This window comes from Papilio xuthus, unplaced genomic scaffold (genome assembly GCF_000836235.2).
Source record: "Papilio xuthus unplaced genomic scaffold, Pxut_1.1 DF828952.1, whole genome shotgun sequence".
NCBI classification, from domain to species: Eukaryota; Metazoa; Arthropoda; class Insecta; order Lepidoptera; family Papilionidae; genus Papilio; species Papilio xuthus.
Genome location: NW_013529697.1, coordinates 1,437,980 through 1,460,753, shown reverse-complemented (window position 1 = coordinate 1,460,753; position 22,774 = coordinate 1,437,980). Strand labels below are relative to the sequence as shown.

General features: G+C 33.7%; 5 protein-coding genes across 7 annotated transcripts; 3 read left to right on the top strand and 2 right to left on the bottom strand.

Moving 5' to 3' along the window:
• The first annotated feature begins 370 nt into the window (after positions 1-370).
• On the top strand, positions 371-4,898 carry LOC106124645 (pancreatic triacylglycerol lipase-like). Of its 2 annotated transcripts, XM_013321526.1 has the most exons (8): positions 371-446; positions 1,091-1,173; positions 1,560-1,605; positions 2,046-2,310; positions 2,791-2,939; positions 3,390-3,616; positions 4,134-4,290; positions 4,701-4,898. In XM_013321526.1, the coding sequence occupies exons 2-8, from the start codon at positions 1,125-1,127 to the stop codon at positions 4,792-4,794; spliced, it is 987 nt and encodes a 328-aa protein (XP_013176980.1). In that variant the 5' UTR covers positions 371-446; positions 1,091-1,124; the 3' UTR covers positions 4,795-4,898. The 2 variants fall into 2 exon arrangements, with proteins under 2 accessions (XP_013176980.1, XP_013176989.1); XM_013321535.1 differs by lacking the exon at positions 371-446 and having other exon boundaries at positions 1,043-1,173.
• A 3,162-nt stretch (positions 4,899-8,060) lies between these two features.
• On the top strand, positions 8,061-12,679 carry LOC106124415 (lipase member H-B). The gene is made up of 7 exons (XM_013321057.1): positions 8,061-8,276; positions 8,776-8,821; positions 10,141-10,408; positions 11,081-11,229; positions 11,301-11,527; positions 11,773-11,929; positions 12,007-12,679. The coding sequence occupies exons 1-7, from the start codon at positions 8,219-8,221 to the stop codon at positions 12,098-12,100; spliced, it is 999 nt and encodes a 332-aa protein (XP_013176511.1). The 5' UTR covers positions 8,061-8,218; the 3' UTR covers positions 12,101-12,679.
• Positions 12,680-13,019: 340 nt separating this feature from the next.
• On the bottom strand, positions 13,020-15,470 carry LOC106124716 (uncharacterized). 2 transcript variants are annotated; one of them, XM_013321642.1, is made up of 6 exons: positions 15,269-15,470; positions 14,719-14,901; positions 14,500-14,623; positions 14,034-14,191; positions 13,557-13,661; positions 13,020-13,265 (listed from the first exon to the last, which is right to left on the bottom strand). In XM_013321642.1, exons 1-6 carry the CDS (start codon positions 15,287-15,289, stop codon positions 13,140-13,142), a joined length of 717 nt encoding a protein of 238 aa, XP_013177096.1. In that variant the 5' UTR covers positions 15,290-15,470; the 3' UTR covers positions 13,020-13,139. The 2 variants fall into 2 exon arrangements, with proteins under 2 accessions (XP_013177096.1, XP_013177104.1); XM_013321650.1 differs by lacking the exon at positions 15,269-15,470 and adding an exon at positions 14,987-15,021.
• Positions 15,471-15,734: 264 nt separating this feature from the next.
• MED17 (mediator complex subunit 17) lies at positions 15,735-20,613 on the top strand. Its single transcript, XM_013324973.1, has 12 exons — positions 15,735-16,047; positions 16,135-16,390; positions 16,532-16,813; positions 17,233-17,368; positions 17,848-18,065; positions 18,146-18,226; positions 18,575-18,728; positions 19,044-19,180; positions 19,304-19,389; positions 19,465-19,597; positions 19,934-20,075; positions 20,342-20,613. The coding sequence occupies exons 1-12, from the start codon at positions 15,959-15,961 to the stop codon at positions 20,560-20,562; spliced, it is 1,935 nt and encodes a 644-aa protein (XP_013180427.1). The 5' UTR covers positions 15,735-15,958; the 3' UTR covers positions 20,563-20,613.
• Rsf1 (repressor splicing factor 1) lies at positions 20,610-22,466 on the bottom strand. The gene is given in 3 exon segments (NM_001312549.1): positions 20,610-20,748; positions 21,575-22,205; positions 22,341-22,466. A coding segment is annotated over 1 exon segment (477 nt). The 5' UTR covers positions 22,191-22,205; positions 22,341-22,466; the 3' UTR covers positions 20,610-20,748; positions 21,575-21,713.
• Positions 22,467-22,774: the final 308 nt, after the last annotated feature.

Here is a 22,774-nt window from a genome sequence, read left to right as displayed (position 1 = left end):
TTAAAGCCTTAAAGTAACATTTATGGTGTATACAAAATGATAGCCAAAGACACAATTACACGCGGAGGAAATCGCGGGCATAGCTAGTTAAGATATTCGTGACCGTGATGTATGTAAACATAATGGTAATGATGCATGTTATTGGCTTCAAATTGATCCGCCATTTCTTTGTTTTCAGTCAGTAAATATTTTTGTTCTGCGCACAAAATATTCAATGCCATCTTTGGAACGAATTTATAATATTTCTATAGTACTAAACTATTTCCGCAGCTGTGTCATATTTGGTAGTCACATATTGATTTTGTATTATCAATACTATTATCATATTTTCTTAATTATTTATAAAAATCTTTTTCATTTTCACTTTCATTGCCTTCGAAACCTTGGCATCTGCATCGTCGTCTAGAAAATAGACAATAAAAAAAGTTCTAGTTTAAATGATTAGAGTAAGTTATAACTAGTTAACCCTTATTCTTGGAAGATTTCTTTTTTTAAAGAAAAGCTAAAATAAGTGTAATAAATCTAAGTTAAAAATTACTTTATAGTAATCCTTTGTTATAGAGTTGTATGTATGGTATACTATAGAAAATGATCATAAAAGTTAGTCTTTTTAATTTTTTTTTATGAATGTTTCCTCATCATTAGTATATAAGTAGGTATATAGCTTTTTTATATAACTTTCTGCATTTTTTTTACTGTAATCGCGTTATTGTAGTATGAATTAAATAACATAATAGTACGTGAAAAGATTCAAATTACTTATTTTTTTTAATTATCGGCCAAGGATATTACTGTTTTGTATACATGTAGAGATAAAACACGTTAATAAGTAGTTATTTGACAATTTTTTTTTCAACAAAATATCCAATAAAAATTCGACATTAATTGTCATTTTTATCTACTTTATTTTGTAATTTGCAAACATTTAATACTGGGTTATCTAATTTCAATTACAAATCGATGGAATATTGCTTACTAAAAGCAATTTGCAATTAGATATAAACACAATTATGTTACTTTATAAAAAAAATGTAGTAAAAAAAATGGAACATTACATTTTAAATAATCATTAATGTTGTCGTTTCTTCAGCTTTGTTGAACAGATATTAAAGTATTTGAAGACAATGTACGAAAATACATTGACCAATTCAATATGGATCCTTTTAATTATCGGTAAGTGAATATACAGTATGTATTTTTAGTTATTACCCGACTAAAATAAGTGGGAACGTTTTTCGCACGCATGTTGAGCTGAGTTAGTCTGTATGTTTGCATGTGACACCCTGTAGTCTACAAAAGAGACAAAACCTAGATATACCAATTGCGCTCAGATCGTTTCTGTTTTAAACATATTGCCATCTCTGTTTTATAGACGATAATAACAGAGGTGACGATATGCTTTATACAGAGATTTTGGTCTCGGAAATAATTGATCGATCATCTTTTCACTTTTTATCCGAAAATCATTTTTATTTCCATTGGTTTAGATGACATATCCACGTAATATCTTTTAGCTTTTTAATAAATTATAATATTTAATGCAAAAAACAAATTCTCAGGTTGTACACAATACGTGGATGCCGCCTCTTTACGCTGTTACAATGGGTAAGACATTTGCAATGAATCTTTTTCTTTAGAAATTTTATTCACCGTCGAAACTGGATAAGTCCAAGAGACCGCGATATTTTTCTCGTATATAGAGGTTTCTCTTTAAGTATTATAGAATTTCTCCCTTATAAAGTCATTCTCGCTTAAAATACTTAATAATCTGTGCTTTATTAGCAACGTTTATCTCAATTTTCAAGTTCTTTAGACCTTAAGGGAATGAATCTCTATGTAACATTTTAAGCCTCTAAGTCGTTTCTGCTGTGTTATATAGACTGTCTTGCGCGACTCCGTTCCCGCGGGATAAAATATAAGTAGTAGCCGATTCCCAGACCGAATACGTATATAAAATTTCATAAAAACCGGTCAAGCCGTTTCGGAGTAGCATGATAAGTAACATTGTGTCACGAGGATTCTTGCAATTTTTATTATAATTTCAGATCTTTGGATAACCCTATGATTGTGCCACTGGATTTTCCGCGGCCACTAATTAACAATTCTTGCATTAACACAAGTAGAGTTACAAAATTTTTTATATCCGGTTTTAACCGGAACGTTACATCGGAAGAGTCCATAACTATACTGTCCGCATACATTGCAAGAGGAGACGTTAACGTTGTATACTTGGACTGGGCTGAGGAAGCATCAAAAGAAAGTATTGGAACTGTTCTTGGTTACCTGAAAGCAGCATCGAATACACAAAATGTAAGTGGCAGTTATGAAATATTGTAAAACAAACATGTTTTGTAGACAATTGACTTAACATTTTGATTTTATTACAAAACTAGCCAGCGACTCCGTCCGCACGGGATCAGAAACTTATAAGTAGCCTACGTGCACTTCCAGACTATGTTCTATATTTAAATTTCAGCGAGATCCATGCAGCCGTTCTGGAGATAACTCTAAGAAACATCCATCGACTCATAAATCCAAACATTCGTATTTATAACGTTAGTAAGATACACCCTAAGAAATGTCTTTATATCCTACCTTTATATTTAAGATCGGATCGTAATCGTCAATTAAACTTAATAGGTAGGTGCAACTACACCTACCTATCCTACCTACCTAGCTTTAGTGTACATTTACTATGAAAAATCTACGCTAAGTGATCACCTCTGAGACTCATTAAATACTCCGAGTGGTTCAATGAGTATAGGAAAATAAAGTTTATGTTATACGCAGATTGGAGCTAGATTTGCTGCTGCTTTATTGAATTTACTCGACGGCGGCTTAGAGTTTACCAAAGTTCATTTAGTGGGGCACTCCCTCGGCGCACAGATAGCTGGTATCACGGGAAACACGCTGGTGGCCCAGGGATATATTTTACAAAGGTGGGTTTATAAAACTATTGATGCAATAATTTTGAGTCTATGTACGTCAGCTAGGCTTGTGAATTTTTTAAATTCACTCATTATTTTAGACATTATTAATTTCTTTGGCGCGAATAGCGCGCTTTCATTACCAAGTCAAGCGTCAGAATGATCAGTGAGGGGACATAAACGTCAACATTTCAGTAAGGCCAGTATTGCGCCAGTACACCGGCACAGTGTCGGATTTTCTTCCTAACAATTAGTACACAAATGATTCAAGAGGGTTTTTCACTCGTATGTACATATGTTTTATGTATGTGGATTTGTATGTCAATCTCATTGAGACATTTTGTATCGTAAATGACTGAACCAATTTTGATAAGTGAGGTGTAATTATTTTTTCTTCGATTGTCATAGGGGTACAGTCGGGTAGATTTTTTTTAACGCATCAATAATTTTATTCTATTTTAGAGCGTCATGCTTGGATCCAGCCGGACCACTGTATTCGGGTTTAATAAGTTTTAAAAACGGCGTGAGCCCCGAGTGCGCGAAACAAGTGGACGTCATTCACACGGACCCAGGCGGCTACGGTATCGCGGATCGCGCGGGAACTGCGGACTTCTGGCCTAATTACGAAGGAGGGAAGACTGTCCAGCCCGGATGTCTCAGGGGGAACTTTCCTTTGCTAAGTGAAGAAGGTAACAACAACGCCTCGTTTAAAAAAAAAACAAAAACCTTTTTTACCAACAACATCTCACGCCCGTGACTACGTGACGTGTAGGTTAAGACTACGGACATTCATTCAGCGTGGTGCTGGCAAAATGAAACTATTTAACTTTATGTTTTTTTTACTATTTTATAAAGGTCTTTCCTCGCGAAGAATATAAATCCTTTATTCAGTTATCTACGATCTTTGTGATTTATTATTAAGTGATCGCCCGCGATTTAAAGGCCGGCAACGCATCTACAGTTCCTCTGGTGTTGCAGATGTCCATGGGTGTCGATGATCACCTTGGTGTTCCCGCCGCTCGTTTGCCCCCTTCTCTTATAAAAAAAACTTTAGAAGTTTACAATTTAAAAAGTAATCATGATTAGTGAGGGGACATAAGCGTCGACATTTTAGTGAGGCTAGTGTTGCGCCAGTACACCGGCACAATGTCGGATTTTCTTCCTAATAGTATAGATTTAGATGATATATCGCCTCATTTGTTCTAGGGTTATGTAGCCATATTGCGTCGTGGAGATACTTCGCGGAGACAATAAACGATTGCAATTGCTTCCCCGCGGCAAGCGCACCGGACTACGCTACCTGGTCTAGTACCAATGGAACTACAAATTCTACCATCTATATGGGAGAATATCTCTCACCCGAGTAAGATCTTCGACTATTTATATGTTTCACCATAACAACACAATTAACAATAACAAATACGAAAATTCACGAAATAATTACAAATAATTTACGTTTTTTTTTTTAATTCGTACTCCCTTTGATTCAACATTAGTATGACTAGCTGTCGCTTGCGACTCTGTGCGCGCGGAATTAAAAAAACATCATTAGTAGCCTATATGTTCTTCTAGACTATGTTATATATGTATGCCAAATTTCATCGAGATCCGATCAGCTGTTCTGGAAATACCTTCAAACAAACATCCATCCAATAATTGCAAATAATCTTCGGATCATTTTCAACTTTTTTTGTTAATTTATGTTAATAAGATAATGTTTATTTATAAAAATAACAGGTGATTGTTTTAATTATTATTTAATCTGTGTTTCAGGGCCAGAGGTAACTATTATTTAGTGACCAACGATCGTTCACTGTACGGCATAGGAGAAGAAGGCACCGATCCTAATAACAGAATCGACAACTAATAATATATTTGTCTATGCTTGATACAATTAATAGAATATATAGAATACGTAACTTACTAATACGAAACGAAATCTATGTGCATTTAATAATCTTATTTAACACAAATATATTATTGTTAAAATGTTATTTTATTGAAAAAAAATATTATGTTTTTGTTTGAAAAAGTTTTCGTTTAATATATTACAATTAACTGCATTTGTTTATTTATTAATTCTTTACACCATTACAAAGCGCCTACTATTATATGCGAGCAAACACGTAATAGAAACATTTAGTTTAAAAGTAAAGGAATATTGACGCTTCAATTCGTCTTCTGATTAGATTATTTATCTGTATTCGTAACAATAATTCCGTAATTTTACAATTATTTTACAAAAAGATCTGAGGGGCTAAATGTACATTCGCTTCTTAGCGATTCAATACACAAGTTTAAAAATGTACAGAGCTGAAAATAACTTTCGGTAAGTCACGTGATTGTCACGTGTCAGTTACGTATATTTTTGAATTTGGTTATGTAATCGCTACGGAATGCTTTTGGCTTTGTCTATGACTGGGGCTGATAGAATTCGTTATTTATCAAGTAATTCAATCTCGTATATGTGTCCAAAATTTTATTACAATTACGTCATAAGCGACACAATTCAATGAGGATTATGATAAAACATTACATCAATATGCAAAAGGCATTGTTATACTGAAATGGAAAACAAGCGCGGCAAAGAACTCATCGATTGAAAACTTTTGGTGTGTTTGTAGAATTGTTAAATAGCTGTTCATATAAATCATGTTGTCATGTCAACCACGCTGGCCGAGTGCGAGTTGGTTCACATATATCTTTGAATTTCATCTCATATATGTGCAGGTTGCATCACGATGTTTTCCTTCACCGTAAGAACGTCGGATAAATGTACATATGTAAATCGGAAATCGAAAAACACATTGGTACTTGGCGGGATTCGAACCCAGGACCTGCAGATTGCAAGTAAAGTGCCCCTATGCCACCGACGCTCCTGATCACTGAGCCACCGAAGCTACACTTCTTATCTTACTTCTTACTAATTATTACTGTTGCCGACAGATACGGAACGTTTTTTTATGTTTTTTACTCATAATTTTTATATTTTTGCATTTCGAACACAATGTATTTTTTCTTCCTTTTTTGTCGCTATTTAAATATCAGTTGTAAATATATCTTCTAACAGTGCGTGATGATCTCATTTCATCATTCTATTTTATATTTTCATTTTCCCTTTTTATTATATAATAATATTCCAAAGTTTATCTAAATCCAAGCGTTCTTTTCATCCTCATTATTTTCCGTCGTCTTTAATTACTAACATTATAAATGCGAATATTTAGATTTAGATTAGATGGATGGATGGATGGATGTTTGTTTGAAAGTATCTCCAGAACGGCTGAACAGATCTGGATGAAATTTGGCACAGATGTAGAACATAGTCTGGAAGAACACATTGACCACTATTTTTTTTTTGATTCCGCGCGGACGGAATCGCAGGCAAAAGCTAGTTTCATGGTATTCTTACTAATTACTATGTATATTTAAGTGTAGTAATGCAATCTAAAGCATTCTTTGAAATTAATTATTCGGCCTTACATCTTAAAAACAACAAAAATTATCAAGTTGCCCGCATTGCCGTTAATCGAGGATGATCTTGACACGAATGAATACCGACACCTTATCTTCTGCCTTCAATAAAGTCTTCATATCAAATTGGATTTGAAAGCAATGTCCTTCAAATTAACAACCAAAGACAGAATTAAAAAGAAATAATTTGAAGTTAAACTGACTGACAGATAATTAGTCAAATCACAGTCTAGAGACATCAAATGACAATGACAACAGAATTAAATATAAAAAATGACAATTCGTTAAAAAAAAATGTTGATTCTTAAATTTAAATTATTTCACATTTTGCACATTTTTTGTAGCAAGGTTATTTTATCTTTGCATAATGAGTTCATAAGCTAGAAGACTTCATTTCAAAACACATTACATACTATTGTCTAAGGTTAATGACCTTGTAGGCACAATTATAATTAGTGTCATGCAAGTGGAACAAATAAAAATTAATGTTTGTAGAGTTTCTAAACAATTGTACAGATTTTCATGAAACTTTAATATGTTGCTTTGGATGTTCAGAAAACGCTAGTGAGAGTTTGTGCCTTAAGATATTAAAAAAAAATTAAACATGTTTGTTTACGTTTTTTTATAAGCCTTTTTTTCCAGAGAGGAATGCTTTATGGATACTCCGCGGTAGTTATGTGGGATTATCCTCCATAACGGAGGCATACCCACTGAACCTCTCTGTTCCTTCAACGCATCGGGACGGGACAACGGGCACGCTTTCGCTCTCGTCCGCGGCCATTACGTTATGCCTAGCGTAAACATCCCTAGGTATTTAATCAGTCATAGTCTATCTTATAATAACTTTGTTGCATCAATAAATTCATGATAATCCTTATAATTACTTATCCTTACTCATATTATAAATGTGAAATTAACTCTATATATAGTATTTTGGCGCGAAATCACGATAGACAGCTGTCTAAAAACTGGATAAATACTGAACTGATTGAAACGAAATTTGGTACACCGCTAGTCTAGAGCCTGAGAAAGAACATAGACTTCTTTTTAAGACGCAAAATAGTTGTTAAGGAGTTTAAAGAGGGGATGAAAAATTGTATGCAAGTATCTTTATTTTACGATGTTTGATACTTTGTTTTGGGTTGTTCATATAAATATAATGTAAATCGACTAAAAGATTATGGCAAAATCTTACGAGGCCTCCAAAAATTTGGGCACACTTTGAATTAGTAATAAATTGTTGCGTGCTTACCGTATTGTTAACTGACATTGATTAGTCACCTTGTTATCAAAATTAATTAAACTTTTTACGAAATAATGGATATTTTTACAATTGTTATTGGGTTAAGGTCCTGTTTCGGAGCAAATGGCAAAAAACCTATAAGATTTTTTCGCAAATGACTAATTAAACCCTTAGGTTTTTTATAAATCTGTAATTAGGAACGTTCTTTGTGACCATTAAAAATGCTAAAGAAACGATTAAGTAACTGAAATTATTTAGCACCTTGTACTGTAATTAAAAAGTTAATCTGTCAAATATCACTTTTTTAGTGCAACATTTTTTTACCTGTACTTATTTAACCTCGGTTTATAACGACAGCAATATGTTTGATTATGCAGGTCCCGACACAGAAGACGATTGCGGAAACAAGATTAACATACAATTACATCCAATGTAAGGGATATGTATTCCCGCAGCATTTCGTTTTAAAACCGTTGCGTTGCTTTTATTTGTCTGCATCAGTCAAATGCCAGTGCCCGGAACGCACGAATGTGAGCCAAAAAAAGAATAAGTGCCATAGATAAGAAAGTGTATTATGAAAAAAATGTGCGAAGTACAGATAAAAAAAATATGGATTGTTTTCTTGCTGTTAGGTAAGTTATAGACAATTTAGGAATTAAACAATTATAATATAATTTTAAAGTGTGTTGTTTAAAAAAATATGGCAATTTTAATAACAAGTTTGTTTTACTTAAGAATTGTGTCGTAATTTCCTATCTGAAAATTATCTTTTGGGTACCAAGTTGATTGGGAATTAAATTATTTTTATTTGATTAATTAAATATCATATAATCTATTTTATCGTACATTTAACCGAGTCGCGACTTTCACATAACTCCGGGCTACTATTAATTCTTTCGCAAATATGATATTTATATTACAACAATAAAAACTAATAATTATTTACAACATGGAACAAAATAATATTATAAAAGGTATATGATTTGCCTTAATTGTAAACATGATTAACGTGATGGTTTAATGCGGTAGGCTTACGATCTGACGTTCATAGTTTCGACTTCATAAATTTTATTGAAATATTGACGTCATTAAAAAAATTTAAACTAGAAACATTTTGGATGTTTATTACAGGTATTCTTTCAAGAACAGAAGCAGCGTGGTTGCGGTGTTACAAAGAGTAAGTTGTGTTCAAAATTTTAAATATTATAATTACAAAGTAAATTTTAATTAAAATAGTCTATACGGATGGTATGGTCTTCTTCTGAATGGTTTATTAAAGATATAACAAATAGAGTAACATGGAAGTGAGCTGAAACCACAAACATTTTGAGAACGGTCATAGTGTTCCCAAGCTTATTACTACAAAAAACACATTAATTCTTATCTAAACACATTGTAATAAAATGCGTATTCCTAAAAGCGGGTTATCGTAAAACATATCGTTTCCCATTAATTCCACTCAGCCTATTTACAATTCATATTTTTTTTTAAATAAATCAATGAAATAATGGTTAATTAGTTTTATCTTCTAACTGGTTAATCTCTTTCCTTTTGTTTGTTAAATTTTTCGCGCCAATATATATTTTTTTATACGTACGTTTGGATTTAAGTAATTCTGTAACCTCCTGGAAGGTAAACGACTAATTTTTTTTTTTATAATTACTTTTTTGGATAAAAAGATTTGCAAAGTAAGTAAGAGATAAATTAATAAGGACGAATTCTTATAAGTATTTGGACTAGTGTACTAGGATATAATAAATAATTAAAATTAATAAACAACACACGTGTAACCTTCACAAGGTGTCGGTAAGTGGAGTACCAGGGCGGCATAGTTACGTAAGGAGTGAATCGTCGCACATAATCGTTACGCCGCTTTCTTCTGACGATCACCTCGCTGTAACCTGTTCTTTGTTTTGTGCGCAAAATCCAGTTTACAAATGATCTAACAAGTTCATCGCGTAATAGGTGCTTAGTATCGCAATTATTATAATTTTATAACGTCTAAGATTCTCTAGTATGCTTATTTTGTGGTAGTTTTTAAGACAGAAGACACAACACGAGACTTGAGTCTAATGACGTCATGATGTTATCCCTATTGGTTAGAGTGTGGGGATTTCTTTTCCTTACTTCCTTATTCATTTTTTTATTAAAAAGGCTTTGCCGCAACCGCACTACCTGATTATTTTAATTTAATCATGATTGACTTTTGTCTTCGTGTTTTTAACAAAATTCACAAACCAATAATTCCATAATTTACGTAGTCGGCAAAATAAAAAGAAGTAAGTAATATTTTATTTGGTAACGTCTTACTAATATTATAAAAGCGAATGTTTGGGTGAATGGATGATGATGAAATTTGATACAGATGTAGAACATAGTCTGGAAGAAAACATAGGCTTCTAATTACATATTTTTACGACTACGTATGCGCAGAATTAAAAAAAAAGTATCATGTCTAATAGAGAGTGATTTATATGTGACGTTTCTTATTACCAGGTCACTTACAGAATATCTGGTTACTCCGTTAGATAATCCTTTACCAATAGCCCAATCCTCATGCCTGGACCGAACTCGACCAACCGTCGTCTACACCTTTGGGTACAATGGCAGGGTTAACGGCCCAGCCACTACAGCAGTCCTAACAGCTTACATAGCGAAGAGGAAGAGAAATGTTATTCTTCTGGACTGGGAAGAAGAAGCTAAGAGTGGTCTACTGGGCTTGGAACTTGGATATGCAGTGTCAGCTGCTCCCAACGCTAAAAAGGTATCATGTTTTTTTAATATATTTTTCTTAATATAGATAGCTTAGTATTCGAAAAGAGTAGTAAATATCACCAGCAGTACTTAGTGCATGGTTCAACTCATATAGCACCATATACTCACAGAACACTTAAATGTAGAGGTAACAAATACAAATGTATTCCACTCATATGAATATTTATTGGTCTCCAATAAATTACTGGCTATTTATAAAATAATCTTTAGTCAGTTGTAAACAAAGAAATGACGAAAGGAGTAGATGCTTTGTTTGTCACAAAATCCAACCATAAAAAGATAAATTCATGGTCAATCAGATAAAATCCAGCATAAAGATAGTCTGTAGCAACTTTCAGTTTAATCTTTTAATGATATTTACTCACATTCACTTGAATATCCGCAATACAATACAATAAATACGAAAAGTTTTCGTTCAAGGTCAAAAAGATAAATCTGTAAATGTATTTAAAACTGATGTAATGAGTCATAAATAAAAATACGTGTAGGTACTTATGATCAAAAATAAACTTCCTATTAAAAACTTTATTTTTTAAGTGTTATTTTATATCTAAAGACGTGTTTTGACTATTTTTCTTCCTTTCCTTATTATCACATTCCAAGCCTATATTCCTAAGTAAGGCTTAAAATAAGTACAGTATAAATTATTACCATTTCACAGATTGGATACGGTCTCGGTAAAGCACTACTTACACTGTCAGACGCTGGAATCAATTTGAATAGTATCCATTTAATGGGTCATTCCCTCGGGGCCCATCTGATGGGATACGCCGGTACGTGGTTGAGAGAGAGGGGGAGAGTTGTTAGCAGGTATTTTTTTTTATTTTACTCAAAACTTGCACTTAACAACAAGTATCCAACATTTTTATCGAAATTTTCAGAATAACGGGTCTCGACCCCGCCCGTGCGTTGTTCGAGGGCAAGTTCGCTTTCTTCAAGCAGTTGGACCGTACTTGTGCATTATTTGTTGACATTATACACACGGACCCTGGTAACTACGGCAGTAATAAGTCAACCGGCTCTGTAGACATATGGCCTAATTACTATGGCCCCAAATCAAAGCAGCCAGGCTGTCCAAGAACACCTCAAGTAACGTTTAGCCGTGCAGGTAAAGTATCACGACTTTTCCATGAATAATATTAAAATTCAAATATGTTTAATCTTTTTGTATCAGAATCTACTTTTTCAACTAAGTGCATGTTATTTACGGTTTAATTTATAGTCCCATACTGTATTTTTCTCGTATATTATGTGTCAGCAGATCTTTTATAAACGTTTTAACATCGACGTTGTGTAGGAACATAAGATTAAACAGTTTTTTTATTTTATCTTTTGCCTTTCAATTGTTTTCAGATCTTTGTGACCACGACCGTTCCTGGCAGTACTTTATAGAGGCCATGCTGTCAGGTACCAACATCTCCGCTATATACGCCGATAATTATCGTGACTGGATGAAGGATTATTCTCGAAGCAATTTCACTATATACATGGGTGATCTGATTAACACCAGGTTTGTAGAAATTGTTTTAAGTATTAAATTGGAACACTCTGTATAACCTTTAAACATATAAAATGTGCATTTTCCAGAGCACGCGGCAACTTTTTCTGTTCAACAAACTCTCATCCACCTTTTGGTAAAGGTAGCGAAGGATTGAAGCCAGACTATGTTATTATTAGCTAGGAGTAATGAACTACTGAGTTTATGTTGTGTAATTAGTTCTCTAGATAATTAAAGAATAATTATCAAAGATTTCTTTAAAGTGTAACGAGTGCTGGTACATATTTTAGAAATATTATAGCTAAAATAAATAGAAGTAGGTTCAACCTTTTCTAAAAAAATACCAAATAGTTAAACATAATGCGCAATCCGACTCGAAGGACCAACATTAAAATCATGTAAAATATAATATCATGAGTACTATATGACTTTAAATATGAATGCCAAAGTTGTAATCATATACTACAATAATCTTTTTATAAAGTTGCGCAAGAGCATTGTCGAATTTGACGATACGAAGTTTGAATTTAAATATTTCATTAGTACGGGTATAAATGTTTTCAAATGTCTTGGCGGCTCTTAACTTTCGGATTCGCTGCTTAGAACACTATTTAGGTGAAGAAAGATTCGGGGGTAGGGTTCTGCGCAGCGCGCTATGACCTTGGCCAGCCAGGATATTTGGAAAGAGAAAGAATAATTTTATTGTAAAGAAACGATATATGTTATGTAAGTATAATTAAAATGTGAAGCTTGTTTAAGAAATGTAAATTTTCATTTCATTAAATGATTTTTTAATTCATTTTTCTACAATTCTTTGACGAGAATTCATCTTAGTTTTTATTTAAGAAAAGTTCAGTATCCTAAAGATTGTAATAAAGAGCATTAGGTTAGTCCTGATTGGGGAAAGAAATACACAAAAACATGGAAGAATACATTTAATATAATTACAAGTTATGTACAAATATTTACATTTTAACTTAAAATAAATAATATTAAACTAACATCACAATTTTATTATACGACTATGTAATATCTATTATGAAAAAAAAATGGCAAGACGAGTTGCTTTTATTAAATTAATTTATGATCTGCAATAATTTAATTATTTAATATGTATTTTTATTCGATTTAATTAATACCAAAATGGTATTTTTTTGTAGTGGTAGCCCCAAGGCGATGTGTTGCCTATCACATGGCAACACATCGCCTACATAAATCTATGCTACGCGGGCGATGTGCTATAAAACCTCTTAATGGTGGAGTCAATGTCAACCATCGCGTTCCTCACGTCGTGTGTGGACGCGCCGATAGCTTCGAAACACGTCGCCAGTCTCTCTACAGCTCGTGCCTTGAATTCAAACATTATTTTGCTAATATTATATGACAATTTTTAGATGTATGGGTGAATGGATGTTTGTTAGAAGGTATCCCCGGAATGGCTCAATGGATTTTGATGAAATTTGGCACAGATGTCCAAAATGGTCTGGAAAAACGCATAGGCTATGCGTTCTTCCAGACCATTTTGACCCTTAAATCTTTTTATCAAAAAGGAAACTAAATCGAGATTAGTATTTTACAATATCAATTATTACAGTCAGTCTACCTGTACCTTTTGTTTAAAACTGTCAAGTATTGTTACCTGTATTTGTGATGCTTCAGCCAATCTCTCCATAGCTTGTGCATTGACGTGCGACGCGTGCGCCAACTGGGATAACGCGTTCGCTTGGTCTCCCATTATTTTAACCTGAAATTGTAGAGTTACGACATTCAAAAATTTATCCAGCGAGATGTTAATGACAATCATGTGAAAAGCGTGTCAAAATTATATCTTCCATCTCTTTCATGTAACGTAATGTACCCAAACATGATTGGTCCCAAGGATATCTTAAGGGAAAGGGGGGCGCCCTGGGCGGTCGCCTCACCTAGCCCTACCCTAACGCCGCTACTAAATTTTACTTTACACTTGCAACTATTAAATTGATACGTAATTACTATGAAATACTACTTCAACGAGTTTGAGTCTATATTTCGCCTATTTTAAGTCAATTGGCCAACTATTCTTTTAGTAATGCAATCAATTACTATATCATGTGTAAAAGTAATAATAAAAGTATACCAGTTTCTCCATGACAAGCATTTGTCGTTCTTCTAAATCCACCATGGGTTCCTCGAAGGTCAACACAGGTTCACTTTCTATTTGATGCTCCCCACTGTCTTCATTGTAGAATGCCTCATCCATGTAGTGAGACTCTTGTTTTACAGAACTTCGATCTTCTGTAAAATATTTTTTTTTAAAGTAACACCTTGCATTATGTAGAATTTTTTTTTCCTTACAGTTGACTTAGAAAAGAAAGCAAATTTAATGATTTATTAAAATTTCGATATAGCTTGAAGGACCTATCTGTTACGCAAAAAATCTTCAGAGAAAACGAAAACTTTTAGTTGGATATATTAATAAGTGAATAAGCTTTGGTTTGGTGCTTTGCTGGTAATCTAGCATCAATACAACCGACGCGCGGTCCCCTTGAAACACCCATGGTGGTAATGAATGGGACTGGAACATATAAATATTGGAAACTTACTTGATGAATCATTAGCCAAGAACAGATCCCATATTTTCTTTTCTATATTAGAACTTAAGGTGTTAGGGTCGCCATTACTGGATTGAACCTTAGACCGTATTGTTGATTTCTTATCTGCCCAATACTGAAAAAATTAAACAAAGATTTAGAATAGCAAGTTTGAAAATGGTTATTGCATGAAGTGTTTTTTTATAGAGTCAATTAAAAATATCAACTCACTTTAACCCAAGATTTCATTGGTCTATTAGGTCCACCAAGGCTGTTAACAATCTTTGTTAATTTGAACCAAAGCTTTTTGCATTCATCTCTCTTCTCAAGCCCTCTCATTTGGCCCAACCCTAAAGCAGGATGTTTCTCCATGAAGTCCACTATTGCTATTACTTGCTCAAGACTGGGCCTTGACTGAAAAAAAATTACAAAATTTGAGACTTTCTTTAATCAAAATCATAAATATTTTTAACATCTAAATGAAATACTGAAGTTTTACCATATAATAAAATTACATCATTAAGTGAATTAAAATTTCAAAGAGGTAAATTATCACTATTATTTCTATAAACTACTGCTTATCCTCGCTGGAAATTAAAAAAAAGTCTGCAATTGAAAGTATGTAATATTTTTAACACAATAATTACTATATGTCTATCTCCAATAGTAGTGGATTTATTCCTACCCATCTTAATAACATTCTTCGAGATGAGAACTTGAAGTAAATTTCACTCGAATTAAAATATTAATGTTTTGTTTTAGCTTATAAAGCGTCACTCACCGCGATGGACCGATCCGTCATTTTCTTAATTTATTTCAATGGCGTATGTTAAAAATAACAGATTTATTTACATCTGTTTTATATATAAAGTTTTTGAAATGTTTAAATTCACTCCATTTCGAATCGAATTCACGTACTTTGTTACTATTTTCATAACAAAATTTCGCTCGATAGCAATAGTTTACGACAACCATTGGTTGGGGTAAAGCTAACACAGATAAACCATAATAAAAAAGTAAAAAACCAATAATAGTGTTATTTATTTTCATTATCTTGTATTAGATTTTAGAAAAGTTAAATCATTTTGTACTTTCACAAAAATAATTATTTGTCAATTACAGTTATTTCAGTAGTCAACAGTTGAATATGGCCTTTTGTGGCTTTATGACACTGAAAGTCTAACCAAGCGTTGTTGTTTAATTTAAAAAAAAGGCTGTCACACCGTCATGTCAATGAAGTTTGTCAGTCAGTTGTCAAATGTAATAAGGGATACGGAGTTTTTAATTTATTGATGTTTGTATCGTATTTGTATAATTAGCAACATACATATAGAAAACACTTCATCATCATACATCGTATCAAAAAGTAGTAGTGGGCACAAAATTACTTCTACCTAAAATATTTTATCAGTGTATTTCAAACAATACGAATATGCATTAATTATAGTACAAATTATATTAAAAAATAAAAATGGCTAATTCTGTAAACATATCCATTGAGGCACCTATTGAGAATCAAATACAAGAAATAACTTACGATGGCCAAGAAATATATCAGGCGTAAGTATATCTACAAATTTAAATATAAAATATATATTAATATATCGTTATTTCCTTTTATAAACAAATGATGTTGACATTTTTCAGACCACTGTCTATGTCAGAAAACCTAGCTAGGTTAGCACAGAAGATTGATTTTTCGAAAACAGAAGATGAGTTTTGTAATATTAAAAAAGAAGGTGAGAGTAGTTTAGAGTCAAAATCCGAGGATGATAATAAGGAACCGGGATATCAATCGAGCTTGTGGCCATGGGATTCCGTGAGAAACAAATTGAAGAATGCACTCACTGAAGTCAGTGTGCTTGCTGATGTGTTGAGTATTGCTAAAGAGAAGAGATACATGGTAAGCTTATTGTAAAAGATAATAACTAAGTAATAAGTTAGTGCCACTTGAAGTGTTTTACTGAAGGAACTATATTACAATTGAAATTGAATTTATGCATAGCTTTTTTGGGCAACTTTATTTTAAAAAACTATATTTCAGGTCTTAGATCCAATACAAGCAGAGCCAGTTGACAGTCGTCCCATGGTTCAAGTCTATGGTCGGAAGAAGGCACTGAGTGCTGCAGGAGCTGTTCTCCTTGCTGGAGTAGAAAGACTTCGTGCCAGCGAGACTATGAGGATGACTCGGAATATGCCTGACTTCCATATTGATTTGTTACGTCTCAGACAGAATTGGAGACTGAAGAAAGTATCAAATACCATAGTGGGAGATTTAAGTTATAGAACTGCAGGCTCTAAATTTAGTCAGACTGGGGTTTTTGAAGTAAGTTCTTCGACCTTATTATTATATATCTTACTAATATTATAAATGGATGTTTGAAGTATGTTGAAGGTTGTTTGATGACGGCTGAACGAATCTTGATGAAATTTTGTTGACATATAGAACATAGTCTGGAAGAACATATAGGCTACTTGTTAAGGATTTTTTTTTAATTTTGTGCCAACGGAGTCGCAGGCGGCTGCTAGTTTATATATAAACGCTTTACAAGAATTACAATTGTTAAAAATTTTAAATTTTCTTGGCATACCAAAAAATATTTAGTCAAACAATAACTGCATTTGTTGATATTTTGACCTTTTCTTTTGCATATTAAGTAGTCTACCCAGTGGCTACAAGCGATTGGCTTTATTGGTATTTGAAATTTTAAAATTATTATTAAAAATGTGTGTACCACATCCCAGGTTACAAAAGCTCCCGAGGAACAGATTGCTCAAGCTATGAGTATGAATGCATCCGGTCCTGCACCTTCTGCACTTAGAGTGACCGTCCCTCCAGAGTTACAAGGAGTAGCTTTTATCTCAGTACTTTGTCAGAAAGGTAATTTTTATACAAATTAATATATTAAAATGGATTTTTAGTGCGTAAATTTTGTTTAATGTTTTCCTCCATACTAAGATTTATGTTACCATTCTCATGGATTTATTTTTAAAATTTTGGTAGGGCTTATTTCACAATTTTATAAGAAAAAATATTCTTGCATTTAAGTTAAGATAAAGCAGACATAGAATGGGATTTTTCATCTTCAGCCAGTGTCAGTAATAATGAACATTTTATTACTATTGAATAATTCTTATATGTTTCTTTTTTACTAATGTTTCACATGCGAATGTTTTGATAGATAGATGGATGATTATTAGATAATAACTATGGCTTAATGGGTAATGATAAAATTTGACACATATGTAGAACATAGTCTGGAACAACTAATCGGCCACTTATTCATTTTTTTAACACCGCGCGGTCGGAGTCGCGGGTGACAGCTAGTCCTACATATATTAAAATACAATCTATTTTAGAGCAAGAAGATGTAGTGACAGCTACACTCAGTTCATCCGCATTAAACTGTCCGAGCACCCTCCTTGGAGATGGAGCAGACTTGCACTGGCAGCAGAAGTTGGAGGCAGCACAAAATGTTCTATTCTGCAAAGAACTGTTTGCTAGACTAGCCGCTGAGGCGGTACAGTTGGATGCATCAATACCACACATGGTTGTTGGCAATCAGATTATGGCTACGGTATGTTTAACATTTTATTTATTGTATCGTTTTAGCAATGAAATACAGTTTGTAAATCAATTAAATTATGCTATTTTTAGGTTCTTCCCGGAATACAATTGTTGATTGGTCTCTGTCACAATAATGGTCAAAATAACAATCACAACCCTGAAGGAATAAAGGTAAGTAATTGCATCTTTATGAGAGTTTCTCATTTTTGCCCGAATTATTATACTTGCTTCAAAGACCAAAGGGAAATGCTTTTCATCAGTATGATGTGTCAATTGTTTAGTATTGGACAGAGAACATACTAACATTTTAAAAATGTAGCCTATAATATGCTCTCATGCATCTGCTACCTTCTGAACAAACAGACATACAGACAAAAAAAAAATACGTTTTCGTTATCAGCAACGGAAAAAACATCGCATGTACGGAATATTTTTTTTCTATTATTACATACAGATATTCCAATACTATTATGTACAGATGATTGCTATATTGTTGTTAAGTAAAAGTTGTGTGTTCAGAGTGAAGGTTCCAGCGGCAAGTCTGAGCATGATCATGTGCTGGAGCACTCGCTGCACCAACTGCTGCGCGCTGTTCATCACAACAACACGCATCACCCCTTCCCGCATCCCGCCACTGGACCACTGGGGCCTTCCAAGAGACGATCTCTGGCAGGTAAAGACTTTAGGCTACACAAACTACACTCCAATCTTACTAATATCATAAATGGAGTGTTTGGTGGTATGGATGGATGTTTGTTAAAATGTATCTTCAGAACAGATGCACGGATCTTGCTGAAATTTGACATAAATGTAGAACAGCCTGGAAGAACTATTGATTGTTTGTTTTTAATTGCGCGCGGACGGAGTCACGGGAGATAGCTAGTTGTTGATAAGGAATGGTATTTTTTGTAACTCTACTTAGCTAGTTTAGAGTTTGGTTCAGATTTGCATCATACACAATTTTTTTTATGTAGACATTTTTGTCTAGGACCAATGGCTGCGGACAGATATGAACTGTTGGACATGAGCAAGGAACAGTCCCTACTGGAGCAGATAATACAGCAAGCGCAGCATTTCTTCATGCGCAGGCGCAGTGAATACGTCCTGGATACTATTGCTAAAGAGGTTTGTACTGTTTTAATCATATTTTATAATAGTATATTCTACTATATTAAATGTAGTCTGTATATATATTTTATTGGAAATTCTTAATAAATTATTGAATCTAACAATGTTTCTCTTTCTCAGGTGAAGGATCCCTTGATCGTATCACATTGGAATGCACTGAACAGCCCAACGCAGTCTTGTGTCAAAATTAACATCATGGCTTTTGGGTAAGTAATAGATCATTAGTTTAGCTAGTAGTCCTGATTAGTTCTGGTTTTCTAAAGTAAGATTATATTTTATAGTTACGATGCGGTGTTTCGCACGTCTCTTGTGGTACACGTGGGCGAGAAGACGCTGAAATGTATTTGCCGCGATGGACGTGTCCGACATCTCTCCTACGAGCTGCAGGAGCTACGGGACCTTATATATTGCCAAGTATACTTTTGCATGTCACGTTGTCGCCTTATAAAAGCCTGCTGTACATAAGATCCTAAAGTCAATCTAAGATTTAGTGACGCCTGATCAAATTTCATAGCAGTTTCAATCTTTTAAGGATCACTTTTGGCAAGATTAAAAGTAAAAACCACGTAACGCATCAGACCATGACTAGCGTAATCAAATTTCTTTGGTATTTGTCAGTGATGATTTACAATTTCCCTATTTCTGAATTACCACTTTACAGATTAAAAAAAACTACCATTCAGTAAATATTAGTAGAGAAACACTATTATTAAAATTCCAAGTCCTTATTGTTTATTTATGGTGCCATAGATCTACCAGCATCAGATGACGGCGGTGCAGGCGGTGGGCCGCTGCATGGGCTGGCAGTTGCTGGCCTCCAGCGCACACCTCGGCTCCGGGCCCGTCGAGCCTCTCAGCAATGCTTCATCCTGTCTGCTCGCTTCACCAAACGGTATGTACACTGTTAAACCAATTTTCCACCAGGACTACCAAGTTTTATTAAGTTAGCTGTCGCCCGCGACTCCTTTGCGGAATAAGCAAAAACTCAATGAGTAGCCTATGTGTTGTTTCAGACTATTTTCTACATCTGTGCCAAATTTCACCAAGATCCATTCAGCGGTTCCAAAGAAATCTTCAAACATCCATCCATCGCATTATATTAGTAAAGTTGCACTTCAGCCGCTCACAGTATCAATATATGTAATTATTTTGTTACAGGAGATAGAATGATCGCAATAAGATGTGAGCCATCAGTTGGAATCCAAGTGTTTATAGCACAATCGCCTAGAAAAGATTTCTTTGCAAGTGAATTGGTGCAAGACAAGAAATGGGAGAACCTCGGTGGCGCATTCAAAGAGATCAAATTGGAAAAAATGGAGGGCAAAAACTTTCTCAACAAGATGGAACTATTAATGGCCTGTCTTAGCAGTCCCTCATAATTTATTACCATAAACTTTTATAATTTTAAGAATAAAACCATTTCAAGCATATCGTATGTTTCATTTATTACATGTAAAAGTCTTAATGTGTAGGTGCTTAGGTAATTGTATTTTATTATTTATTGATGATTGTTCTTGCTTAATTATTCTCATGTCAATGTAGACTCGAGATCAGAATCCAAGGAACTGGAAATAAAAATTTAAAAATTATTAACCATGAAAAATAAGAAACAAATGGATGACTCATGGATAAATAACCTTTTTTGTAAAATGAAATTGTTAGGTTAGGTTAGATGACTTTTAATTATACTAATTCAATGATTTTCTATTAATGTGAATAAACTACTCAAATCTAAGATTACAAGTACTATCAAATTAGTAGCAAGCATTTCTCACTGATTCAAAAACTGTCCCAAATGTTGAAAAAAGACATAGTAAATTGTTATATAAAGAAAGGGACATGGAAGGACAAGGCAGAATTGATCAATAAGTTTTGTGGAAAAACAAAAATATATATTTTATAATAAAATAGAAATTAAATCTTAGCACAAGATACAGATAAAGACAATATGAGGTTCACATGAGTATTTAATTTGGTTTAACATAGATAAAATAAGTTTATCCATAAAACCCAGAATTATCTTAAAGTTTATATTATTAAGTTTAAATTGTACTATATAATGGTTAGAATTTTCATGTGGAATAAGATACTTGAATAGGCATTGTATTGTATTTAACAAACATTATCAACTACAACTGCACTAAGAATATTAACTTGACAATGTATAGTTAATGTGCGATAATATAAAAATAGATTCATGATAATCAGAGTAAATCAACATGTGAATAAGTCAAGCCAATTGAAATGTCATACAAAATAAACACATAAATCTTGTATGATAATTAACTCTGTACTTGTTTACAACTTTATATAAGTTGTAAATATCGGTTCAAACTGTATGAGTCATTCAATAAATACATGATGTAGAATATAAACAAAATAATACATTACCTCTAATTCCTCAGGTCATTGTTGTTGATGGAACTCTTCCCAGTATTTAAACCCTCCCGTAAGAACAGACATTGAATTTTAACACTTGGAAGGCTTCAGATAATGTTAACACTAAACCTAATTAAAAGCTAAGATTAAATTAAAGACGCTCTAGTGGTGACCTAGACCTCATATTACTTCCTGAAGAAGGATACTTGTTATAAGACTGGCCTCCGTTGCGGTTGAAAGGCCTGCCGCCACCACCGCCACCGCCGCCGTTGCCTCCGAAGTTATTGAAAGATCTGTTGCCACTTGGTGGGCCCCCGAACGACCGGCCCCTGAAGTTGCCTCCACCTCGCCCTCCTCTAAAGTTGCCACCACCGCGACGCGGCCCGTCACGTTTTCTCGATAACTCTACTTTCAATGTCGCGCCTAACATTTCAAAGCCATTCATCGCGCTACACGCATCCTCTGCCTCCTGCATGTTTTCAAATTCTATGAATGCAAATCCGGGGGGATTGAGTGCTACCCAAACGGAGTTCAATTTGCCATATTTGTCAAACTCCCTTTCGAGATCCTCTTTCTTTATGCCCTCGACGAGTCCACCGACGTACACACGTGTTCCACCCGAGCTCATGGTGCTTTTCTATATCTAAAAATTGCAACAATAAATTGAGTGTTTAAAATTATAAATACAGTGAACAAACAAAATGTCGCCCTCGCCGACACCGCGACCGTGCCACGCCAACACCGCACTCTAACCCAAACAAAGAAAACATGGACTTACATGAATTAAATTGAAGATATATATTTTCACGTTGAAAGTAAATCCTATACTACTATATTTTTCTATAAATATAATGTAATATATATGAAATTATTTATTAAAATATGAAACAAAACGAAAAACGGATTGATCGAATTGAAGAGTGAATGAGTAAGAGGCGGAACAAGGTTACCTTGAGCCGAAATGAACTAAATTGAACGAAGAAAATACTTTGTGTAATGTTGCTATATCTTAAAAAAACTGTAGAAGTTCTCTTTCTTAATTTATAAAATTACAAACTTCAAAATACTAATTTCAAGATAAATGAACTTTTTAAGTAAATAAAGTAATTATTAAAAATGAAATATTTTAATAGGAATGACCTAATTGATTGCGTTGAACCATGTGAAACGGAATGAGTGAATGAAAGATACATACAAAGTGAAAGGAGCGGA